The sequence below is a fragment of the Camelus dromedarius genome, chromosome 17 (assembly GCF_036321535.1).
Source record: "Camelus dromedarius isolate mCamDro1 chromosome 17, mCamDro1.pat, whole genome shotgun sequence".
Lineage (NCBI taxonomy): Eukaryota > Metazoa > Chordata > Mammalia > Artiodactyla > Camelidae > Camelus > Camelus dromedarius.
In genome coordinates this window covers 29,815,518-29,835,314 of record NC_087452.1, presented here as the reverse complement: position 1 = coordinate 29,835,314, position 19,797 = coordinate 29,815,518, and the positions used below count along the sequence as shown (strand labels likewise).

Below are 19,797 nucleotides of genomic sequence, written 5' to 3'. Positions count from 1 at the left end.
ATTTAGTTTCCATGTTTCACCTGTGTTCTTTCTCTGGAAAGTGTCTATGCTGTCACCAGAAGATGTGTCTCCAGAGAAAAGGTCCTCCTGCATACACCCAGTACAAAAAGTTAAGACAGGTCATTGAGTTTGGTTCTTACTAGATTCTTGCCATAATATTTCTGGCCAGTATTGAGAATAATGGATGTTGTGATGGTGGAAGATTTGGGGGAGGGGTAGTAGACAAGCATTGAAAAAGGCTAGGTATAGAGCGTTTTGTTTTTTGGTCTGGGAATAAGAAGGAAGGGCCAGAGATGTTTTCAGTTGGAGGGTTTCTATGTAGCCACATACTCTGTTTATGTCCCTTTTTCCAGATCTGTGTTACCCTGCTATTCTCCCTGGTGCTCATAACTAATTTGTACAGAGTGTTATTTTGATGACTTTCTGCTGTCCAGTTCTCCTCTCGTCATGACAACTGGAGAATGTAGGTGCCATCTATTCCCATCCTGTAGCCCCTCATCATGTGCTACCCAGAGAATGGCCCTTAGGGATTCCCAGTCATTGGTAAACTAGATCTCATGTAGGAAGGAGAAAATGCCAAGGAGTTGGCTTCCCTCTGTTCAAGCTGCATTTTGAGAAAGTGGGTGTGAAAGAATCCTCCTTTTCCTACACTCCCTTATCACATTCTCAGATCCTGAACACTTTGAAGAATTAATGTTCTCCTTTCAAAATATTTCATCTGATATTTAAAAATGTAATGCAGCTGTGATTTTCCACCTCCTAGTACTGTTATTTTCCTGCAAGGCAAAGGTTATTGAAATACGAATAATTGATATCACCTATGTTTGTTCTGATTGGGTAGGAAACTAACTGACATTGGCTATAATTTAAATGTATTTTTATTGGCTCTGGAAAAGGCTTCTCTTCCAGGACCTTGTGCCTGCAATTCACCATGACTGCCACTAGATGGTGGCAGTGTCTTTTCCTGGAGTGCTAGTTAGTGTTCATCCCAGGTATTGGAAGGAAGACATGGAAGAATTGCATCTGTATACTCACAAATTACATACAAATACATAAATTTATGTATTATGGTATACATTTATATGATATACTCTATTAACATAGTCAATATACTGATCAACTTTAATAAGAAAAGAAAAACATACGTAGGAGGAGCAAAGTATAGAAGAAATTGCTATCTGCAGAGAGTTAGTGAGTTGGCCTTTGTTATTGGCTTGGAGCCAGTCTCTTCCCAAGCTGAGCTCCCCATTTGTGCACAATCTTCTTTGTGAGTCCAGGCCTCCAGGACTGAGCAGATCTGGCAGGAGACTGCTGAAAACCACCTGGCAGCCCTCAAGTGGGCTGCCGAGCCTGCTGCCCTTAACTCACTCAGATGCCTTCTCAAGGCCAGGAATCCTGCTTGCCTCCTTTCTCTGGGGCTTGGCACTCACCCACAAGGGCCTCCAGCTGTAGAAAAAGAAGGTTCTGCCACTGGCCCTGGCAAGCTTCGTCTGAATGGAGATATGAAATAAGGCAACATAACAGATGTCCTTCAAAGGTGGGAGCTGCCCAGGCAGCACTGTAGCCACAACTGGTTCCAGTCTGCAGGGGCCTGCATGGGCCCTGGCAATGCCTGCAGCCTGTCTGCCTTCCTGTCCTTGTTTCCTGCAGGTTCTTACATCTCTGTCCTGGTGTAGCCCAAAGCAGACTTTGGCTCTGTGACTTCTTGTTCAGGCTCTTTTTTTCAAAGCAGCCAAATTCCTATTTATTGTGAAGGCTTTACACAAAATCCTAATGACAACAGCTTTGTATACCATTGTAAGGAGTTGTCATTTCCCCAAAGTACTATGTATTGCCATTTAGTATTGGGTACTTTGGGGATACCACTTTCCCTTTGGCCTTTCTGGCCTCAAAAATGTCCCCTCTTTGTTGGTGGTACATGGCACTTGGAACCACCCCCATGGGTATCTCGAGCTACCTAGATCATTTGTGGCCAACACTGGCACCTGTGTGAGTTGGGACACTTCTAAGAGTCTCATATCCAATCCATGTCCATTTGGGCAAAGAGGGAAAAACGTATTGCCTCAACTAACCCAATAGAAAAAAGCACAGATGGAGTTGACCTTAGAGATGAAGGCATCCAGGACTGGTACCCTCCCTCCCTCTCCCCCTTTCTCGTTTCCTCTCCCTGTCTGCCCCTCCCTCTGTTTTTGCCTCATCACACACACACACTCATCTCTCCTCATCTCTCTAGGTTGACTTTATTTTCTCAATTGCTTCTCTGTGAGGAGGAACATGGCTGTCAGGCTTGCATTCCTGTAACCACACACAAAGAACAGTAGAGTTTTTCCATTTGCTCCAGATGGGAAAAAGGAAGAATCCCCAAATAGCTGATTTTGAATCATGTGCTAATTAACAAACCAATCAGTGTGGCCTGGGCAAAAGTGTGTGTGTGTATATGTGCATATGTATGTGTGTGTATGTATGTATGTGTGTGTGTGCATGTGTGTGTTTGTGTATGCATGCATGTGTATGTACGTGTATGTGTGAAGTGCTGTGGTTGGCACAGCCTGGGTTGAATGCCCACCCGCACATGCAGGATGGGAGAGGTCAGCTGCCAAGAAAACTTTGTGGATGAAAGAGGTGAAGAGTATTTCCCTAAAGGAAGGAGTTGATATTTGCAAGAGAAGGAAGAGAAAAGTGCTGGGAAAGTTTTTCAAAAGTTCTCCTGCTGCATTGTTCCATTTATAAATATTCTTAAGTATAAAGTAAGTGATGAAACTTCTATGCAACAGGGAACTTGTTCCTGTGTTGTTAAACTGGTTTTCAGGAAGCTTCTGAATTCTCCCTATAAACCCTGAGAGATACGAGTAAATTCTAGACATTTTTACATTTTTACTTTAGTTCAGGCTAGTCATAAAGAAGAGAGCCTCTCTACTCACGTAATGAGAGCCAGTGTGCCAGCCCCAGCCAGCTCTTCACCCTTTGCCTTGTTAACTTTTCTGTCCCCCTGGTGGACTTGGAGCCCCTCGTGGGTGAGAACTATGTCTTTTCCTGGTGAGCGTCTCAGCACATGGCATGGAACCTGGCACAGAGCTGATGCTCAAGGAAAATTTATCAAAGGAATTGATGAATACTAATGACTAGACCTGCACAAAATTGATAGGCCGCATATCTGGTGCTGTTATCCTATCTGGGGCCACGCCCCAGAGCTGCCTGCATTGCCAGCTAGTGCCATCAGCGGGAAATTAATCAAGCATTAGGAGGAGAGGGCTGGCACTGCTGCACGTACCTTGCACATGAATCCAAATGCATATGCATATGAACTCACATGCATGATTAACTTGGGAAGCTGACAGGAAGCAGTCAATCTGTTGAGCAAGTTTGTGTTTTATAAACCAGATGTTTGGTATTATTATTCATCATTTCCTTTGATACCAGAATGGTCTCCATTATGCAGCATAGGAAATGAAGGATATGGAATAATATACACTTATTATACAACAGAACACCACAACCAAGTGTTTCGGAGGCCTGTTCAAAGCCTGGGCAAGTGTAATTGAATGGCAGTTCATTTTAGGATTCCCACTTAGACTTAAGTTAATGGGATTTTGCCCAGATGGACCATGGTGACCCCCTCTCCCATTCCTACCCTTGGAAAATGAATGTTGACTCTATGTCTGCGTTTTTCTTGGAAGCTGTGTGTATGAATCATAAGCAGTGCTCTTACCCCAGCAGCCGCTACAGGTTAGGGGGCCACAGAAAAGCAGGGACCCCCTATTGTGGTATAGGGCAGAGGGTGTCTGGCCGTGGTTGGCTGCATAACTTCTGCTTGGTGGTCTGAAAAAAAACCTTTTGCCACTAGCTGCTATTTCCTATGGCAAGAGTACAGAATGCCTTTCAATCAGAAAGTGCTTACCCAGCAAATTAACTTCCAATCTGATGTTCCTCCTCCATGAAATTTTTAAGATTCACAGAACCCAGACCCGGTGGAGACTGGGAAACATGGAGAAGAGCATCTTAATCTTGTGTGGGTGATAATTCCGGAGTGCTGCCAGCCCTCATGGCCATACTGATGAGCTGGTATACATTGGGAAGGCTGCAGATTAGGGTTCTGGCTAAGCCAGTCCAAACTTGGGCCAGAACTGCCCCTAGAAGATGAACACGTGAGCTCATGACAGTGGCTAGACTGAGTCCATTGCATTTCCTTTGTTTACCTGGTGCTGGTTACAAATGAGTGCTTTCTGTACAAATGCAACCTTATGGGGATTTTTTTATTTTAGATAATGATTCAGTAATTACATTTGGAGTTAGCCCCTGAGTGAAGTTGATACTATATTCTGGCTTAATATGTGGAATTTAGTTTCCCATGATCTTGTATTTGTGCCAGAACAATTACCAATGATTTACTGATTTTTATTGTTTGTAGAGGAAAAAAAAAGCTTCATTTCTCATTATTGTCAGTGGTATGTTTTGATTTCATCCATGATACATGTTGGCATTACTTGAAATTTTGATTTGAGTTGCAAAGTGGAAGTTTCCCAGGGTTATGGATCAGCTCAAATCAGTCTTCTTTACAGCATTAAGGATTAATCAAGGAGTCAGAATATGGGAAGATTTCTGATTCTAAGGGAGATGTTTACCATGGGTTGGTTCTGCCTTTGAAAATGGCCCTGCATGCCCCCAGTGTTGGTCATTGTATACCTTAAGTATTTTTAACAAGATGCTGGAACCTTGTTTCCACAAACTGTTATATACTGGTTGGCTTGGTTTCTGGCAACAATACCTGTCAACATCATCTTAATAATAGTTAATATTATTTGGTTATTAATATTATGATAAAGCAAGTTCATTTACTTATACTAACACCAAAATCAGGCTGCCCCCAAATAACAGATTACATGATTATAATGTGTATTACTCAGGATTCTCCAGAGAGAGAGATAGGGGATACACAGAGAGAGAGAGAGAGAGGGACAGACGGAGAGAGAGAGAAGGAAAGAGAGAGAGAGAGTAGGGGGCGGGGAGGGAGGGAGAAAGTGGGAGCTGACACATCCGAAAGCTGTAAGGCAGGTTGGCAGGCTGGAAATTCCAGCAAGATAGGATGTTGCAGTCTTGAGTCTGAAGGCAGTCTGGAAACAGAATTCCTTCTTTTTATCCTTCCTTCAAATCTGAATGTTAGCCTTGATGGTTAGAATATTGTTGGTTGTAGGGTTTTGGGGTTTTTTTCCCTCATCACTTAAAATACATTGTGCCACTCTCTTCTGGTCTGCAAAGTTTCTGCTGAAAAGTCAGCTTATAGTCTTATGAAAGTTCCCTTGTATGTAACTCGTTGCTTTTCTCCTGTTGATTTCAAGATTCTTTCTTGATCTTTACTTTTTCCCATTTTAATTATGTGTCTTTGGATTTATCTTGTTTGGCACTCCGTGTGCTTCCTGGACCTGAATGCCTGTTTCCTTCTCCAGGTTAGGGAAGTTTTCAGCTATTATTTCTTCAAATAAGTTCTTTTCCCCTTTCTTTCTCTTCTCCTTCTGATACCCCTACAATGCAAATGTTAGTACACTTGATGTTATCCCAGAGATTTCTTTAACTATCCTCATTTTTAAAAATTCCTTTCTCTTTTTTCTGTTCAGCTTGGATGGTTTCCACTGCTCTGTCTACCAGATCACGGATCCATTCATTGTTGTCATCAAATCTATTGTTGATCCCTTTGAGCGTATTTTTTATTTCAGTTATTGTATTCTTCAGCACTGCTTGGTTCTTCTTTGTATTATTAAACTCTTCATTGAAATTCTCATTATGTTCATCCATTCTTCCCCTGAGTTTTGTAAGCATCTTTATGATCATTACCTTGAACTATTCATTGGGTTGCTTGCTTACCTCCACTTTGTTTAGTTCTTTTTCTGAGATTCTGTCTTACTCCTTTGTTTGGCACATATTCCTCTGTCTCCTCATTTTGCCGGACTCTGTTCATTTCTATGTACTATGTAAGATGGTTACATTTTCCCATCTTGGGGAAGTGGCCTTAGGTGGCACACATCCGATGGGGCCCAGCAGCATGCTCCTTTCTGGTCACTAGGGATATAAGCTCTAGGGATGACCCCTATGTGGGCTGCATGCACCCTTCTGTTGTGGCAGGGCTATCTACTGTGAGTGCATTGGTAGGAGAAGCTGGCCCCCAGCATGGCTGGCTGCGAGGCCATACCCTGTTTGGTGGCTGCAAGCTGGCTGGAGGCCAGGGTAGACTTCCTATGCATTTGGGTTGCTGCCAGCCCACTGTGAGTGGAGCCAGGTCCCTGCACAGATGTCTGCCCAATGTGGGGTACTCAGAGCTGGTGCAGGCCTGTGGGAGGGTGAAGTCCCTGCACGTGGCTCTCTACACAGTCCCAAGGAACTCAGGACTGGTGCCGGCCCACTGGTGGGTAGGGCTGGGTCCCTGTTGCTCTAGGCTAGAGGGAGAATTCCAAAATGGGACTTGCCCATGCCGGTGTTGTTGGGGTAGAAAAACTCTCCAAAATGTTTGCTGCCAGCAGCTCCATCTGCAGAGGAAGTCCCAGTTGCCTGCAAGGTCAGGCTCTCCAAGGTCAGCAAGTGGGTCTGACCTAGGCTTATTTTAAACTACTGCCTCTGTGCTGGGACTTGGAGAATGTGAGATTTTGTGAACTCTCTTTAAAAGCAGAGTTTCCATGTCCTGTAGCCCTATGACTCATCTGTGGGTTTTCCAAGCACATTCTGGGGTCTTGTCTTCTCAGTGCAGGGCTGGGGAGCCTGATGTGGGGCTCAGACCACTTGCTCATTGGGGAGGGCCTCTACAAATGTGATATTTTTTTCTGTTTGTAGGTTGCTGACCTGGGGATCTCAGTTTTGATTACGCCATGTCTCCACCCCTCCTATCTGTCTCATTGTAGTTCCTTCTTTGTGTCTTTAGTTGTGGAAAATCTTTTCTGCTAGCCTTTAGGCTATTCTCATAGATAGTTGCTCTGTAAGCAGTTGTGATTTTGGTGTGTCCTAGGGAAGAGGTGAGTCCAGGGTTCCTACTCCATCATCTTTGCCATCTCTAAGGCTAACTGATTTAAATGTTAATCACATCTCAGAAATACATTCACAGCAACATCTAGACTGGTGTTTGGTCAAACAACTGGCACCATTGCCTAGCCAAGTTGCCACATAAAATTAACCATCGCACCATGAATTTCCAGTCGTTGAAGGACCATGAGATTCTTGCATTGTCTTGCTTGTCATGGAGGAATGTAGGCTCATCCTGACATAGAGGTAAAACTAATAAAAACATGGCCTCTTCTATCCCTATTAGGAGTTTTCCCAACTCCTGTCCATTTCTTTTCAACTGTTATGATTATTGATGATGGAAAGGATTGCCCTGTAACAGTGCTTCTCGAATTTTAATATGCAGACTAATTATTAAAAAAATAAAGATTCAGATTCAGAGGATCTGGAGTGGGCTTGAGAGTATGCATTTCTAGGGCACTTGGGTGCAGGAGGTCCTGACGTTCTGTGTGCCACATTACAAGTAAGAAGGCCCTACTGCTCAAATAACCTATTAAAAGAACAAGACTGGTAGAAGATTGACTGAGTTTAATGATCTTTTCTCAGGAGGCCAGCCAGTCCGTGGGGACCTCTCAATTTTAGGATCTTCTCTTTATAATGCTTCTTCCAAAGAAGACTAAGAGAACCAACACCTGATTTTTCTTTGGAATTAAAGTTATGAGGAAGTGCTCAAACATCAGAAAAAACTCTAGACTGACAAGAGTGGATTCTCATTCATAGATTGCTTCATTTGAAGCTTGAATGGGCTGTGAAACCAGGAAGTAAACCTCTCCCATCAGACTTGCCAATTTTGGTCCCTATCAGCATTACCACATGCCTTGATCTCACTTGGGACTCTGCTGCTTGCTAGCCATGTGACCTTGAAGGCAGGGAAAGGAAGTTAGTATCCTTTGAGCACCTCCAGATGCCAGGTACCATGCTGGGCAGTTTCACATTTTATCTTCATGTCAACAATGCTGGGGAATAATTCACATTATTTCATATGAGGACAGAGGTTTAGATAATGCAGTTAATAAAGATTCAAAGCTGAGAATTAAAACCAGGTTTATCTTGGACCAAAGCCTACTTGGTGGTCCAGGACTCTGTTTCCCCATTTGTTAATGGGACAGAGTAGGGGTTCCTGCCTTTCTCACAATACTGTGTGAAAGACAGATGCAATGGTGGGTCTCAATGTTGGGATTGTGTGTTTTTTTTTTTTTTTTTTTTTCAATTCAGTGAGTTACAAAAGTGTATCGTGTGCCAGATTTCAAGATTGTTCTTCTGGGAGGAATGTTCGGCTTCTTACCAGTGATGAGATGATCAAGTTTTGTTTGTTTGTTTGTTTTTGTTTCTATTTTGTTTGTTTTCCATGTGGGGCTGGCATGCCAGAAAGATGTAGAGGTTCAAAAAGACCTTGACTCAGCTACCTCGGGGAGAATAAATGCTTCCAGATTCCATTGCTTCCAGCAGGGGCAACTCATAAAACCCCTTATGCTCATGCTTTCTGATCCTCAATTTCCAGATTAAGGCGAATCATTAATATTGCACATATTGAACATAAAAGTCTGCAAAGTAAAACAGTAAAATCGATCTGTAGTAATAAAATAAAACAAATCACCAAGATACAAACAGGGCTATATTTGAACTCAAATGGCTGAATGCAGTAAACAGAGCAGCTGGAGTGACTGATGGTGACTGACTTTTTTCCCCTGCCAGGCAGGCTGGGACCCTCATCTGCAAGGCAGGGTTGGGGGACGTTGCACTCCCTCTGACGCTACAAAGACTGGAATGGACACTGGTCCATTCCCCACAGCCCTTGCTCAGGAAAGTATAAGATGGTCAAAGGGTATGGCCTCCAGCACTGTTTTCCCCAGATCACTCTCAGTTAACTGGCTTTTCTGTCTCCATCCAGCTTGCTGATGATCAGGGCCCTGTCCTGATGACCACAGTCGCCATGCCTGTGTTTAGTAAGCAGAACGAAACTGTGAGTACAATGGCTGTATTTCCTGCTTGATGCTAGGAAAGTTGTTATCTCAGGCACCCTCTGACTCAAGTTTAGGTGACCTTTATTTACTTATTTAATTTAAGGGTGGAGATATATAATTTTTCCTCACTTTTAATCCCGCTGTTAGAATCATGAAATCAAGAATAAATGAGAGTAATTCAAATAGGCATCGTTTTTATAGTATGCAGCACTTTTCCAAAATTTAAGTGTTTAAATGGGCAGAGGAAGGAAACCTCCAGAAAGAATCCTTGATTGTGGTGGGATGACTTCTCTCTGATTTATAGGTACCAGCCTTGAATTAGTTTCCCAGGACTGTGGCAACGAAGAGCCACAAATCGGGTGGCTTACAACAATAAAAAATGCATTCTCACAGTTCCGTAGGCCAGAAGTCCAAAATCAAGGAGTCGATTCTGGGGAAGAGTCCTTCCTATCCTCTTCCAGTGGCCCAAGGTGTTCCTTGGTTTGTGGCAGTATAACTCCAATCTCTACCTCTGTCTTCACATGGCCTTCTTCTCCCCTTATCTCTCTGTCCTCTCCTCTTCTTATAAAGGCACCAGTCATTGAATATAAGCTGCATCCTACATCCATAATGATTTCACCTCAAGATCCTTAATTATTTATGTCTACAAAGAACCTATTTCCAAATAACACAGCCTAAGATTCTGGGTGCACTTGAATTTTGGGGAAACAGTGAACAGCAGCCATGTGAATCTTCTTCTGGAAGGCCCTTTCTGAAATCAGAAAGTTTCAGCACATCACATTGACCTTGGGAGCTGGGACCCTGGAGGCCTATTTGTTCACCTTAGTCCTTGATTCCAACTTGCTGCTAAAAATGTTAGGGTGATTGCGTCTTTCTCTGGCTATTTAGTCTCTCTGTCCTGGGCACCAGATGGCAGTATAAATTGAGAAAGTAGTTAACATGCCAAGTGTTTCCTGTAAAAAGTGTCCATAAGAGAAACTGATTAATGATCACAAGTTCTTAGCTTCTTCAGATTCTTAATTTTCAGTCAAGAGAAGAGAATGATTATTAGGGTGTCTTGGTAAGGGTGTGCATTGAGGTGTATAGTAGGTAATGTTTGGTCTGAGAAGCTACCATTCCTTGCCTAGGGTTATTTTGGGTAGGGTGTGGGAGATAGAAGAGGGCTCCTCTTGGATATCTGGGTTAAGCTTCAATCTCTCTCAGTTTGGAGAAGGTACCAAGCAGTGATCTCTGTATGTGACTTCTCATGGGATTCTATTTCTTCTATCAAATTAACATACTGTTGTTATCGTTTAATGTTTGTTTTCGACAGAGATCGAAGGGCATTCTTCTGGGTGTGGTTGGCACAGATGTCCCAGTGAAAGAACTTCTGAAGACCATCCCCAAATACAAGGTAATGCATCACATAACTAATAGTCAGGGGCCAAATGTGTAAGATAATTTCATAACCTGCCATAGTGATGAGGAAAATATAAAGTAAAGAGGCCCTTCTACTCTCTTTCTAGAATGCTCTGGTTTCTTTTGGTAGAATAATCATGATCTGGGCATATCTGAGTAGGTCTACACGTGCCTACCCAGGTTCTTGGGAGTCGAAGTCTGTACAAGTCTCTGCAGGTTCACGTAGGTCTTCCATCTCTGGTGGTCTTGTAAGCCAGTCTTAATTCACCTCAGTCTGAGGACCCTCTTAAATCTGTTGAAAAAGTGCATTGAATGAGTATTTCCTTTATCTTGGAAGGTGGTGGGGTACAAATTAATATTCCTTTTCCAATGCTAAATTAAACCTACAGCACTACAAGAATTGTAAGTTTGTTTGGGGTAGTTGAGAGGGTGGATTAGGTAATTTTGGAAAAAAAGAGATTAGATCAGGCCTTAGTAGGCCACTGCCTTGAGAGTTTAGAACAACATAAGGAGCACTGTTAAGACATGGGGCTCGTGGGAAAGGAACACTAGATGGGAGAGGCTCAGAAAAGGGCGGGGGTGGATATGCTAGAACCAAGCTTTGCATGTGAGGCCAGATCTGCCTCAGGAGACAGGGCGGTCATGCTTTCCCCTTTACCTGGCTGTATTCCCAGCACTCTGTTCCCAGCACTACTCTGTGGTTTATTTAGTTCTTCCACATTTGAGGGCAGAGGGGATCTCATGGTTCATTCTAGTGCCACCCTCAGCCAGGCCTAACCTTGTTTCCATGAGAACAAGCATTCCAAGTTCCACATAACTTCTCAGAGGTCTGCCCTGTCTAGGGCAGGCGGGCACACACAGGCTGACAGACTGCACTGCCACCTCAGCTGGGTTCAGAGGAGTGGCAAGGCACTATGAAGGTGATGTGGTGGCAGTAGCCATTTAGGGGTCCATGAGGATGACATTAATTGGTATTTATGTTCTTTGGCTGCTGTGGTTAAATAAGCACTTTAATGAAATCCAAGCAATGGACATACCAGAAGCCTGGCTTTCACCCAAGTCAGGTTCACACTCTACTACCTTTAGAGCAGTGTTGCCCCAAGTTCAGCCTTTTGCTTACCGCCATCATAGCACATTGTCTCCTCTTTGTACCACCTGCACAGCCACTGCACAGAGTTTTAAAAATTTCAATTGACTGGCTCTTTTTCTTAATTATACCTTCTAACCTCAGCCTGAACAAGCACAAGCAAAATCATAAGTTGAGATGTGGTCACTGTATTTTTCTGATAATACAGGTTAACCAGAGGAGTAACATGACCAGGTTCCCCTTTAAAAAAGATGGCCCAGGGAATCCTTGAACCCCATGTAGAAAACTCTCACCTGTTTCCTAGTGGGGGGGTCCTCAGAAAAGCAAATCGAAAGGTGAGAAGAGGAAGGTTCGCTCAAGCCCCAGCCCAGCTCTGTGGTACTGTGAAGAGCCATCTCTGTGTGTGCATGCATGGGAATGCAGGAAGGGCAGAGAGAAGCCCCTGCTCCTGGTCCTAGAAGGAGTTCATGGACCGATATTGTTCCCCTGACCGCACAGAGGTTGAAACTGCACCTGTCGTCTCTCCCCCAAGACCCAAGCAGACCAGGTTACGTATCTCCATCTTGGGCCCACTCATAGACTGACAAGGGTTCCCTTTGCCCCCATCTAGAGGGAGGCAAGCTCTTCTGGGCTAGGAATCTGAGGCTGTTGCCTGGCTGGCAGGGCCCCTTCCCTTCCCTCCTCCTTCCCTGATGTGCTGAGCCTGCTTGGCCACAGCTGTGAGGGGCCGATGGGTCTTCCTGGGCCTTGGCAGGAGGAAGGCAGTGGTTAGTTCTTTGGAAGCAGGTACATCTGGGATCCTGCTCCATCACTGAGGAGCTGGGTGTGGACAAATCTCTCAGATCCTTAGTTCCTCTTCTGTCCAATGGTGATAACAATAGAACTGCTGGTAGACTTGTGTGACGCATTGACCACTGTCATCAATCAGGAGCATTGGTAACTTGCTGGTCAAGAGGACAGATATGACCCCCACCCCCTGGTACCTGCAGCCCTCTTCCACAGGGTGCACTGCCTGCAGACAGCTGTTGACAACTTTCCCAACCAGATTCAAGCACCTGTGGCTTCACACCCAGTGAGCCTTTGCTAACCTAGAGTGCCCAACAGGGCAGTAGATTAACTGAAGGATGGACTGGTCAACCACACACTGGCATCCTCTGCCACCTTTAAAAATGGGGCATTGACATGGGGAAAGGTTTATGATACAAGGTGATGTGCATTAGGCAGGATTCTTAAGTTTGACGACAAGGACAGGTCCACCTTTTGACAGAGGATCAAGATAAGAGCAAAAGAACAGATCACCAGGCATCACAGCAAACTTATCCAAGCAAGTTGGCTAAACAGATGGCTGCAGCCAAAATGACCAGGTCATCCCTCAGAGGGCTGGATGCAGAGTGAGAGGTGCAGAAAACACCTTTTTAAAAAAGCACCATCCTGGTATAATATTAGCAGATCACGTTTGCCTGGCACTTGGTGCTGTGCAGAACATTACCCTCATCGTGTTACCAAACTCCTCTCAGGTAAATGCAGGGCAGTTGTATCCATTCTACTCATAAGGAGACTCAGGTTCACAGGGCTTATGTTCATGGAGCTCAGGGCCACATAAGTAGGAAGTTGTGAGTGTGATTTAAGCCTGGACCCATGTACTTAGAGCAGATCTAAGCCATTCACATTCTACTTCATATACTCTCTGTACCAGTATTTACTTAATACTTCATTTGTAAATCAGCCTGAAACATTCTTCACTTAACTAAATTTTAATAGGAAACACCATATCATGTCTAAAAAGACAAGCCAGTGTCATTTGTCATTATAGAAAGTAATTGTAAAAAAATATATAAAAACAAAATAATAGTATTAAGTGATTGTTTGATTCCAAGATTCTGAATTTGAGGTCTGTTCTTTCTTTTTCTTTTAGGGTAGTATAAAGGCAAATCTTAAAGATATACTAAAGGAAAACTTTATTTTCAATATAATTGGAAGGATGGAAGGAATTTAAAAAGGGCTGACTCTCACTGGTGGTTCTGGCCAGTAAGTGTAATACAGGGCTAATTTGCCACCTAAAATCATCTCACTCTACACAGTTTTTCCTAAGAAAGCGAAACAGCCCATGGAAAGATGATGGAGGGCTGAGGAGTGAGGACTGTAGGGGATTGTTCAGAATTGGGCTGTGCACCCCTGCCATCTAGGGCTCCCCTCAGCCCTGGACACCATCGCCACCAACTCCACCTGTCAGCCCAGGCTTCTCAGAGTCTCCAGAGGGTTTAGGCTCTTCCCAGTGCTTCCTGTCTGGTCCTTAGCACCTGCTTCACTCCTAGAAGAGGAAACTTCTTTGAACAAGCAAGACATGTCTGTTCCCTTATGCTGATTGCCTTTAGGTGATCAAATTGGAAGCTGCCTTCATAATAGGAGGAAAAGAACTCTAAGCTAAAATCGGGTGTCCAGGCTCACAAAAGGTGGCCTCCTTAGCAAGAGAACTTTCCTGCTTGGGTTTATTGAGATGACAAAGGTCCTTCTTCCTACTGTCACCCTAGAGCTGTAACAACCAGCTTCATCCACCAACAAGGTTTTTGTAGGACATCTGGTTGATCCAAACTCACATAATCACGTGCTGGAAATTGTGTAGCTCCCCAGAGATGGAAAGTCAGGGGATGAGGGAAGGATTTGAAGCCCGTAAATACAGTGGACTTTACTTTTATTGAAATCCCCAGAGCTAGATGCCCAGAATTGCTGGCTCACTGTTTAAGGAAGAGCATCCCACCTTCCTTACCACTCTTAAGCCTCTTATATCACATGAGAAGATGTAGAAGCTCAAATACAGGGCTACTCTTTGATGTATGTCCAGTAAATGAAGGAAACATGAACATATAGGAACTGATAATGATTACCCTATGAGTCTGTTTCTCAAAGCTTCCTCTACCAGGCAATATGCTAAGCTCTTTATAGCATTATCTTGGTTAATAATAAGTAGACACTGCTATTACAACCTTGCCTAAAGAAATGGAGGCTCAGAAAGTTTAAATATCTCACCACGTCTCATGACCAGCAATCCATGCTTTTAGCCTTTATTACCCTACAGCCATTAGAAACAATAAAGGACAATAATAGTAATAGTTTAAAATAATAGTTAAAATATTAAAAATAATATTAGTAGTTAAAATAATACAATAAAATATTCATTGAACTTTTTACTGTATGTTTGGTACGGTACAAGTGCTTTATATATGCTATTCCCACTGAATCTGTATTACACGCCCTTGAAATGGGTTCCACTTGGTCTCGTTTTTAGATGAGGATACATGAAATAACTTTCTCAGCATAACTCAGCTAGTAAAAGATAAATGAAACAAAGTGTAACAAGGGAATAGAGGAAGATCAGCTACAGAAAATTAACTCAGCAATGCCTGAAATACAGGCACTTCTGTTTTATGCTTTCCCAAGGGTCTTGCTGGGAACCAGAGACCCAGGTATAACATACCTTAATCTAAGTTGTATTTCCTCTGGTTCCCACAAAGAGCTTTGGGAAAAGGTGTGTGTGGCAGACGGGGTCAGCTATAGTCAAATGAGCCTCTCTCATCCGGGAGAGGAGAGTTCCAGGGAGCAGACTGCAGATCACACCTTTCTCTCCTGATTAACACCTTGTAAAGATGAGTCAGCTCTTGGCTCTTGGGGTTTTCCCAGAAGATAGAATCCTTTCTTTTCCCTTAGCTTTGTAGATTTTCCCACAAGCAATCAGACTTCCTGTAATTTTTATTAAGAATTCCAGACACCCCAGCAATAATTTCCAGACACCACAGCCTCCGTTAACATAATGAGCCATTTTATAATTGGGTTCACTTCATTAGCCCAAAGTCTCTGCACTTGGAAGGAAAGCACCTCCTTCCCCGGGCTCTTGGACCTTGAGGCTCCTGGCTTCCAAAAGACTGTGCTTCAGAACAAGGGTGCCTTTGGCAGCCTCAAGTGCTGGAAGGCCTTGTGTCCTGTCTGTTGTCTTATTACTCCATGGGACTGCACTTCAGAGTGGACAGGAAGACTGGTTCTGTTTCAGATGAAACAAAAATTAGAGGTTTCATCGGTATATTGAGTTGTGGCCAAAAACAGATGTTGGACATTTTGCCATATACAGGCTTTAGGTTTTCTGAAGGTCATCTGCACAATGGGTTTTGAGATTTGCTCATTCTCTTCTTACATCTACATGAGGTTATATCCATATGCTACCAACCAACCAATGAAGCCTTCTGATGTTTCTCAGACTGTTCTCTGAGAAGGATTTTAACCAGATAGTTTCTGAATGTCTCGAAGACTTTCTCAGGTACAGTGTTGAGGAGGACTGAATATGTACCTGCTCTAGCAAATCAGCTTCTCCTTTTCAGCTCAGGTTCAGTATTTACTTTAGCTCAAACTTTAAAGATGAACTAGATAATATTTGGGTAAAGTGATGAATGTCTTAAATACATGAAACCTTAATTAGAGCACCTGTCACATGCCAGATGTTATGCTAGAGACTGGAGTGTCAAAGGTGAGTGAGATATCTCCTTCCCAACAAAGAGCCCGTTTTGATGGGGGAGGCATACTGCCTTATCTAGAACAAGGCAGAGGAAAGAAAGAGAACCAGCCAGGGTTGAGAGGCAGGCAGAAAAGTAAGTGTAGCATTTTCATGCATTAAGGTGAAGGTAACAATGGAAAAATTCTTGACGAACATAATAGGAAAAACTTTATAGGAAATGATCGCAAGGCTGAATGTGTAGAATGGGTGAGAATTAGCTATAGGGGGAGATGGGAAAGAACAGTGCTCTTGGCAGCTGGCACCGCTGGAGTAAATGTTTAGGTGGGAGAAAAACTGCCAGGGGTTTGTTATCACTTCCATGTGCCTTGAGAGGGCATGAATGGAAGGAGGCAGGTTTGGGTAATTAAGTAGGGGCCACACCCCTGGGAGATCAGATGGATAAGCCCATGGATTTTTATCTTACGCATGAAAGAGGTCTTTAGTGGGTTTTGCAAAGGGGAGCAACCGAATCAGTTACCTCTGAGTTTGATTAACATGAAGGATGACTTTGTTGAGGCCAAGCTTTGAGGCAGGAAGAGCAGGTAGGACCATTGTGGAAATCTATTACATTAAACCTACATGGATGGTAGGGTGGGGAGGCAGAGTTGAATGTGAGTGATTTCTGGAGGAAAAATTAGTGATTACTTAGGTCAAGAAGTTGGGGGTGAAAGAGAGAAAAGAGAAGGATGATGCTCTAGTTTCTAACTTGGAGTCTGGGGCAGGGGTGGTGCCACCTAAGGAGAGAGAAGAGCAGGAAGAGGAGCGCTAAGGGGATGAGCCACCATATTGGACTGAGTGAGTCCAAGGTGCCTGAGGGATGTCCAGGTAGAGATGGTCGATGCATTGTTGGATATTTGGATCTGCCACTGAGGGAGAGGCCAAGGCTGGAGCACAGATCTGGAGATCAACAGCATCTCTGTGGTTGCTGACTCATTTTTGGGGAGAGAGAGAGCTAAAGCAGATAAGGGGCAGTGAGGACAGAAACTGAGAGAAAAATTAGTGCTTCTGGTGGGTTGGGTGGGGTGAGGATCCTATGAAAAGGAAGAAACCCGAGAATATGGGCCTAGAAGCTGAGGAAATAGAGAGGGTCAAGGAGGAGGGGGCAGTCAGCTAATACAACTGGGAAGATTCAAGAGGGAGCTTTCTATAGGGTTTGGCAATTAGGAGGCCACGCAACAGCAGAGAAAGGAGTTCTAGTGGCATCTTTGTGGGTGAGGGGACACAGCGGAGACAAATTTTAGTAAGTTGAGCCATGAATGAGCAACAAGGAAGCAAAAATGGCAGTTAAACAATGAGTGGAAGACGTCGGGTGGGAAGGTCAGCTCAGCCTCTGCATCCCAAGGGAGAAAGCAGAGAGTTTAAGACAGCTTTGTAGGATCTGCCCTCAATTCAGTTTCTTTCATTGTTTCCCTCTTTCCTCCTTATCCACTTTCTCCTTTCCCTACTCTTCTTCCTTCCATCCCAGCTATCCTTGCATAACCACATGATATGACCTTGGCCATCATGGAAGTTATATTCTGCAAGGGAGCCAGGCATGAAATAAAGGCCTTGACTGATGCCTTGATTACTTATAATCAACCTCACAAATAATTGATTATTAGCATTTTGATAAGTACTCCACAAGAAAAGTAGAGGGCACTAAGGGGGCATATGCACAGAGTTTTATCTTCTTTTGAGTATTACTTCCTACAAGCAAACCAAGAACTGAAGGAATGTACACTAGAAGGCTCTGAATATATTACTAGCCTGTAAAATATTATTTGTTTGGACATTGCCGTGAGTTTGAATTTCCAGTCAAATACCACTTTTGCCTTTAATGGAAAAAGCCAAACTCTCTGCGTCCTTTTTGACCCCTCCAGTCCATATTAAACTGGGACATAATAATGGTAATTAATGCAGTGTTGACTGTGTCTGACATTTTTCCAAGAGACAAGATGAAAGAGATGATATGCATCTCAAAGGGTAGGAAATCTCTGGTTTATCTTTCACAACATAATGAAATATACTTTTATCATTAGAATCAAGTAGAATCTTATTAAGACTTGCTGTGCAAGGTAACTCCAGAAGAGAATGTCTGTTGCCCTTGACTACCACATGTATATTTGCTTTATGTAATGCAAGGAAAACTTTTAATTGCCGGTGTTAAATTCTCTGAAGTTAATTTCACATCACCTTGAAGTTAAGCTAACAAGCAAACTTGGTTTGTAAATGCTGTTGTCTGGATCATTTAATAGTATCATATTCAAGAGCATAAACAGCGGAGTATTTTAAAGAAAAGTAACAGTGAGGTCTCCGGACTATGAAATAACTCATCAGAAAAAAATAGAGGATATTTTTCCTTCTCCGCTTTCACTGCTCTGGCAAAAATGGGTTACATTTTCTTTCTTCAGAGAGAGAGATCAGTATGGGTTTTATGCCAGAGGCCATTTTAATACATGAATGATTTGTAGGTAAATTTATTGTAGCCAATGGGTGCAGTCAACTGTGTAATAGAAATATTGTCAAAAAGCCGGGATTATTATTTAAATAAGTGCAGTGTTAAATTTGATTACATACTTTTTAAAGCTAATAAAACATTTCATTGCTCTCAAACTATTTCCCATAGTCCCATTTAGTCAGAAAACATAAATTAAGTGAGGCTCTGCATAGAAAATTACCCAGGCTTTGTGTTGATGGAAGCATGCATGGGAAAGCTTGGCAGCCTCACAATTTAAAGACGAAAGGATATAAAAGGGGTTGGCAGGCTCTTATATAGGCTGGTGGGGACACTTTTATCCTTGAAGAATTATGGAAAATGACTGCCTAGGAGAGTGCATGCTTGAGGTGGCCCCTCAGGGTGTGGAATTGTAGGAACCCAAATGGGAGTCCTCTTGCCTTATCTGAGGTAAAGAGGAGACACCCAGGTTGATAAAATTGTGTTCACTTGGACATAGGGGCTTTCCAGAAACATTAACTGCTCTCTTTTTTTTTTAAAAAATATAATTCTTTTTGTTTCAAATAAATCAAAGTTAGGCCTTTGGATGCCAACGTGGGGCTATGACATTTTAAATTGTGCTATTTGCTGAGCTTATCCTGTGACAGGTCTTCATTTCCACCAAATGTCAAGGATCAGCGCCTTGCATTCATTTTAATGAAATATTGTGCTGATAAGGGTTATGAATGCCAAGTTTAAGCTGTAAATTACTAAATGTCGGGCTGCTTTCTGCTTTGTGAATTCACCAGGGAGTAAGCTAATGAAGGTTTCTTTCTCGGTGCTTCTTACAGTTAGGGATTCACGGCTATGCCTTTGCAATCACAAATAATGGATATATCCTGACGCATCCAGAACTCAGACCACTGGTAAGAGAAATACTTCTGTGTTTCTCCCTTTATGATTTTAAAATATTTTGTTCAGTTCTGCAATGATGACACTTTGCAGCAATTTTCACTTTGAATGCTCCATTCATTATGTTGCCTCCTAAAGGTTGTTTTAATAGTTTAAAACTGGTATTTTGACACACAATATGTGAATAATGCAGGGTAACTATATTTACTATTATGCTTTTATATGTAAATCCATATGTATCTATATGTATTATATATGTATTTATTTCATATCTGACAATATATGGAAACATTGTTAATTCTGGACAACTTGAAACCCATCATAATAGGTACCTTTATATAACAAATGGTCTCTCATACTTCCGCCTGAGACGCACTCACTGCACATTTGATACAACAATTAGATACGGGGTCCCTGGAAGTTCATTATGATGGGA

At 42.9% G+C, this 19,797-nt stretch overlaps 1 protein-coding gene across 1 annotated transcript in view; it reads left to right on the top strand.

The window, feature by feature from the left end:
* Nucleotides 1–19,797, top strand: part of CACNA2D3 (calcium voltage-gated channel auxiliary subunit alpha2delta 3) — a 776,511-nt gene that overhangs the window by 563,395 nt on the left and 193,319 nt on the right. The window contains exons 15-17 of the mRNA XM_064496418.1: nt 8,936–9,007; nt 10,321–10,401; nt 19,301–19,375. Coding sequence (XP_064352488.1) covers nt 8,936–9,007; nt 10,321–10,401; nt 19,301–19,375 — 228 coding nt within the window. The remainder of the gene's footprint in view (nt 1–8,935; nt 9,008–10,320; nt 10,402–19,300; nt 19,376–19,797) is intronic.